This window comes from Pagrus pagrus, assembly GCF_965226575.1.
Source record: "Pagrus pagrus genome assembly, chromosome: 14".
Classification (NCBI taxonomy): Eukaryota; Metazoa; Chordata; class Actinopteri; order Spariformes; family Sparidae; genus Pagrus; species Pagrus pagrus.
Genome location: NC_140198.1, coordinates 30,467,069 through 30,473,308, shown reverse-complemented (window position 1 = coordinate 30,473,308; position 6,240 = coordinate 30,467,069). Strand labels below are relative to the sequence as shown.

The following is a 6,240-nucleotide window of genomic DNA, read 5'->3' as shown; positions in this document are numbered from 1 at the left end:
AGGTTATCGTTGCAGGCGCGTCAATGACATCAGAGCAAGTCGGGATCAAGTCGGACACAAATCTAACCGGCATGCATTGTACGGTGGTCGTCGGTGATCGATTCTGCGCAGGCCTGGCTCATCTCGAACGAGCCTACTGAGAGAGGGGGGTGATGTCATCAGTGCTATGTTTTTTTAAGAAAGTAAAGTTTTCAAGACAGCAAGAAGTATTTTTTAATAAAATAAAAAAATGTCGACAAGACACATTGCAACTCAAACAGAAGTTGAACTCAAATGAAGAATTGTAGGTTAATGTCTGTATTATACAAAATGTTCTGATTCTCCCTCCCTTTTCTCTCTGGCTCTCTCTCCCTCTCTCTCTCTCTCTCTCTCTCTGATTTTGTCCTAATTACCTGCTAGGTAAAAACCCAGGAGCCCAAGATTACAAGTACTACAAGTTGTAATGAGCAATGAACAATAGGGAAACTCAGACGGGGAAATAGACCCTGACTGTTGATTTTGTCCTTATCATCTGCTAGGTTAAAGGTCACCACCCTTTTTCAGGGTTAAAAGTTGTAACGAGCATTGATCAAAAAGCAAACTTGAACAAGGAAAATGGCTCCTGATTGATTATTTTGTCCTTATCATCTGCTAGGTCAAAGGTCACCACTCTTTTTCAGGGTTAAAAGTTGTAACGAGCATTGGTCAAAAAGTAAACTTGAATGAGGAAAATGGCTCCCGATTGATGATTTTGTCCTAAGCATCTGCTAGGTCAAAGGTCACCACCCTTTTTTCTGGGTTAAAAGTTATAATGAGCATTGACCAATAGGTAAACTCCGGAGAGTTTATACTATGACAGAAAGCAAACTCGAGCGATGAAATTGTATTAAGAAGGACTTCTTTCTCTCGAGATAACTTTTGACCTGTTAATCGCTAGGTAAAAGCCGGCCCTCTTTTTTACTGCTGATAATAGACGAAAGCCAAATTCTTTCGAAAATGAAAGGATTTAGAAAATGGTATAAGAGAGACCACGATTTTACTCGAGCGATTTCTGAAGACATTTCGAGACAACTTTTTCTCCTAATGCGTATTTTGTGACATAACTATAACCTAAGGATCTATTTTTTTCAGATAACTTGCATGATTATAATTTTGAGGAGATAGAGAGAATCTTCAACCTTTGTAAGTTTTTATTTCATATTACCGCAAATTCCAGTGTGTAATTTAAAAAAAATATGATTTCTGAGTTGTTGTTTTTTTAAATTTGTTTTAATGTTTTCTGTCAAAAAGCTGACCCACTCACAGCCGTTGATGAAACTGTCAGAGAAAATATACCTGCTGATGTCCCTACGCTAGCCCGAGAACCTGGCAGCGTTGTTACTCCAAATGTAGAACCCTCAGCCGGTCTTAACATCTCCTTAACAGGACCGCATCCACCAACCGGTCCGTCCACATCTAGCACGAGTGAAGAGAGAGAGATAAGGCCTATCATCAACTTTGACAGTGTAAAAAAACTGGTGGACGGTTTTGTGAAACACTCACGCAGACAGGGTGCAGAGAGAGTGGAGGAGGCGGTGGAGGAGGAGGAGGGGGAGGAGGAGGAGGGGGGCTTTTTTTTTCTTGAGACCCCTCAGCAAGGAATTCAACGCGATAAGAAAGGTTTCCTTCTCAAAAACACTTCATTTCAAAAAAGGTTTCGTGTAGTGTTTGACAAGAGAAGGCTGCTGCCTACCGGTCATACTTTACCTTTTGGTTTTTGAGGGCAAAAATGTCGCAGCTTGCTGAAGAAATAGAGTTTGATCCTAGATTGTGTGTTCCCTTCTCATGTCAGATTGTAGGACCTAGTGGATGTGGGAAGACGCATTTTGTAAAAAATGTTTTAGAAAATTATAAAGATGTAATGCAACGAGTGCCTGACGATATTGTATGGATTTATACTTCTTGTCAACCGATGTATGATGAACTGCAACAAAATAATAAAAATATTAAATTCATTGAAGGGTTACCAGATTCTTTTGATGACCCTGATTTGTTTCCACCTCATCATTCCCACCTCGTTATACTGGACGATGTGTTATTACAAGCAGCCGAGCACCCTGAAGTGGCAAGAATTTTCACGCAATACAGGCATCATAAAAATATGACAGTGATGTTGCTCACGCAAAATCTTTTTTATAAAGGTAAATACAGTCGCACCATCAGCTTGAACACCAACTACTTGGTGCTCTTTAACAACCCACGAGACAAACTGCAAATCAACGTGCTGGCTCAGCAGATATTTCCTAGGAGAAAAAGCTTTTTTCTTCAGAGTTTTTAAGACGCCACTCAGAGCCCTTTTTCATATTTAGTAGTAGATCTCACGCCGGGTTGTCCAGAGCGCTACAGACTAAGGGCCGGAATACTACCTCACCAGTGGCCCGTGGTTTATCTACCTAAAGCCAAGTAGCAAGACGCACACACACACACACACAACCATGAGTGAGCGCATAAAAAGAAACGCTCCTCTGCTGAGCGCTTTATGTCACTGTACACCTCGGAAGCGGAGAGAGATTCTCCGCCACTGCTCTTCAGACTTTCTTCAGTGTCTCGGTGAAATCTGTTTAAATCTGCTAAAGGGAAACGTCCCTCTCACACCCTGTTAATATAATAAACTGAAAAAGCAGAAAAAAACAATCAGACTGCTGAAAGAGCCCGGAGAACAGAGCCCAAGGGGTGGTCGGGATTCTTGAATAATTTGAGCGTGTTAAACATTCCTTTATCAGCCGTGAATAACCCTGACGCTCGCGAACAATACCACAGACTACGGTCGGACAAGGAGCGAGGATCAAGGAGAAAGGTTGTGTTATCCCCCAAGAGATGGAGAAGAAGAAAAAGACGAAAAGAGGGGGGCGTCCTACAGAGAGCTAAAACCGGGAAAAATGGTGTTACCCCCCAGTTGGAACACTCCTACGACAGTGAGGTTCAGCGATGGAGAAGAAAAAGACAAAGAGAGGGGGGCGTCCTACAGAGAACTAAAACGGAGAAAAATTGAGTTATCTCCCAAGCGGAGCGTGTCTAGGACCGAGAGAAAAAGGAAACACAAATCTCCTTGGATTAGTTTTACTTCATAAGTTGTAACTAACGATTATATCAATAAAAACTCGAAAACAAAAGTTTTCATCTTTTTTGTCTTTATTTCACAAGTTGTAACACTCTTTAAACATTTGTAAAGGACACACGGTGTGGTGAAAAGATTGACATCTCTGTCGCTTTACACATCCTTGATATTTTTTCACAAACGTCGTTACAGCATCGTAATTTTTTAATTCGTCTTCTCGATAGGACACTAAAACATTTTCAAAACTTTGCCCACAGGCTCTATGACATAAATAATAAACACAATGTTGACCGCAGGCGGAGGATAGCCGATGCTGCAACTGTCTGTTGTGAAATAAAATAACGCTGGAACGGTCTTTTAAAAACTGTAAAATGTGTTCAGGGTAGTGAGGAAAATAAGGAGGAAATCCAAGAGTCAAAAAAAGTTACCGATCCATCTTCTTCCAGGGTGAGGGCCAGCCAGTGCTCTCCCGGCGCATGCGAGTGTGTTAATGATGAGGTAAGCCGGTGTTTTAAAAGATGACGTCAGCAGGGGTAGCTGGTCAGAGGCCCACACTCCGCAGAAAGCATCTCCCAGCAGCCGAGTCATTAAACTCTCCAACTGGTGGCTGTTCATGTTCTTTTTTTAGTAATAATCCACCATTACCTGCCTTTTAGAGTTGATCTCCAAAATAGAGTCGTAGCAAGCGTACACAATCAGAGTAGTGGTGTGAGGAAGAGGCACCCTGAATCTCATCTCCAGTCTTAAATTCCCGTTGGAAACGGGCGATAGGGCGTCTGCATCTTCCCCGGCGTTGAGATTAAAGACAAACAAAGAGTATCCTTGTTCAAAATCTCTCCTGTTGATGCTCAGAGGTAAATCCTTCAAGTGTCTCCCTGTAGCTGTAAACATGTTGTAAAACTCTCTGACAGAGACGCCGTTGTTAAATTGAGGTTGAAAAGCTTTGGCCGGTACCTGTCTTCCGTCCTGACACAGAGCCAAGTATTCAACATCGTTGTGAATAAAATTGAAAGGAGACAGATCCCTGCGGCCCGTAAAAGCTTCATGGTGCACCATGCCTATCACCACATACTTTGGCATGGTGCCCAAAAAGAGATTCTCCTGGTTGCATATCCTAGAGTTTTGCGGGATGGAGTAGGTTTTCACGTTCACGCGTGACAGAGGGTAGAGAGCGCTACCCTTCGTCAAGTCTGCGGCGTGACCTAAACGGACGGGTGGGGAAACTGTGACTTTTTTCATAAAGAGAGCGGCTCCCAGTACTTTCAAACGGTATGTGGTGTTGGCCGCCCCCATGAGACAAAAGGCGTCGGACGCTCTGGTCAGCTTAATTCTCAGATCCACAGAGTTCAAAAGAAGTCTCTCGCTGAATAATATATCAGAGTGGAGAGGCCCCAACAGGTGGAGCTCATTGGATTCTGCTGTAAAAAGGGCTCTCTGATTTAGACCGGTGTTGGGACCCTCGATGGTCACCACAGAGTCCATAGAGCCGGCGGTGTCTTTGTAAAATAACCCGGAGCTAAACTGTGTTTGTAGACTGGCTTCTGAAAAGTTGAGCAGGGCTTCGATCACAGCCCTGTAAGGGTGAGTGGCGCTGGACTGCGATATCAGTCTATCCCCCAGAATAATGTCGCACTGGCTAAAGATTGTATTCAGAGGATAATTGATTAGACCCCCAGGTGCGTCGACCGCCAGGTCTGTACCGTCGGCGTTGGTAATTTTCACCCTGAGGTGGAGCAAGGTGTCGTTTAAATCCAAATATTTTTCACCGTCCCTGGGTATAAAAAACTCTATAGGACCCGTGTCTGTAATGGCCGACAGAGGCATGACCTCTGTGTAGAGTTTCTCGTCGATAGACAACTGCGTCATGGGAGCTGAAAAAATATCCAGTTCGGCCATGCTGCTAACCGATTTAAGACCATTTTTTTATTTTTTTTTTATTTATGTTTTTCTTCTAAAAAATCTTAGAGAAATATGTCTCCGGAGCCTAGGTCTCTGCCAGCGACAGACCTCCTTCCCTTGGCACGGTTTCTCCCTACTGATTTTTTCTTTACACCGCGTTTGGGTTTTTTAGAGGATGATAAAACACGGTCCCCCGGGGGCCTCTTCCTGGGTCTTCTGGACAACACCATAATACCGCCTGAGCCTTCTTGAGAATCTCTGGCTATTCTACTCATGCGTGTGAGACGGCCTGCGAGGCTATGTTTTTAGCCGCTGTTTTTAGATGGGGTTTAACAATGGCAAAACCTTTCTTGACCAGAGGCGATACAAAACGAAATAACCTTGAAAATATAGAGCCTATTCCTCTCCCGTACATTATGGGGGCTCCGTAAAAACCGGGGAGGGCTCCTCCGGCCTGATTTTCATAATAACTTACAAACCGGTAAGGGTCGAGGGTTTGATGCATCATTTTTATTGCTGAGAAGACACGGGTTTAAAATGTAATTTTACCAACGTCTTGCCGAAGGTGAAGTTGATCGGTTGATTTTGATCCGATTTAATCTCAACGGAAATATTTTCAATGTGGTTTTTTGCCACAGGTAGATAGTAGGGTGGGTTAAAATGCTGGGTAATCACATCCCCGTATTTGCCTTTCACATCGACGATTCTCAGGAGAGGAGCATAAGCGTCACCCACCACCTGATGCCTCACTATGTCACTGTAACAAAAGAGGTGATAGAATCCTGCCTTTATATCGGCCGGGTGGGTAGCTATCCTGTCCTTGAAAGTAATCCATTCCCCGGGATTTGCTCCTATAATATAAGCCACGGGTGGAAAAAAACGCAGCTGATATACGCCCCCTGCGAGATATTCATATCTCTTCTGAACGTTCACATAGTGTAGCTGGATATCCGCCGCAATTTTTTTTAGAAAGGCGTTCATCTCGGTTGTAAATTGACCCAGGTCATTGTAATAACCTCCTCTAATCCTTTGACGATTGACTAGGGGTTCTGCAGGGTCACCATCGTAAGGTTGTATTCTCCATTCAAAGAACCCCTTGTCTATAGGTATGTTAAACCAGGTATGACGATAAGAGATTTCCGTCAACGCTACCTGCCAGGGACCCTCTAAATTTATATGTTGGGCTAAATCCACCTGAAATTTAGAGGCCGTGTTATTTTTAAACACGTCCAGGCTCGCGTTAGAGGGCAGGGTGATGTAAAAAC

General features: G+C 43.5%; 1 protein-coding gene across 1 annotated transcript; it reads right to left on the bottom strand.

Annotated features, from left to right (window-relative positions):
- Window positions 1-3,700: 3,700 nt before the first annotated feature.
- LOC311269561 (uncharacterized protein F54H12.2-like) lies at window positions 3,701-4,942 on the bottom strand (the record flags this gene model as incomplete). The annotated part of the gene is made up of 1 exon (XM_084373775.1): window positions 3,701-4,942. The coding sequence occupies one exon, from the start codon at window positions 4,940-4,942 to the stop codon at window positions 3,701-3,703; it is 1,242 nt and encodes a 413-aa protein (XP_084229901.1).
- Window positions 4,943-6,240: the final 1,298 nt, after the last annotated feature.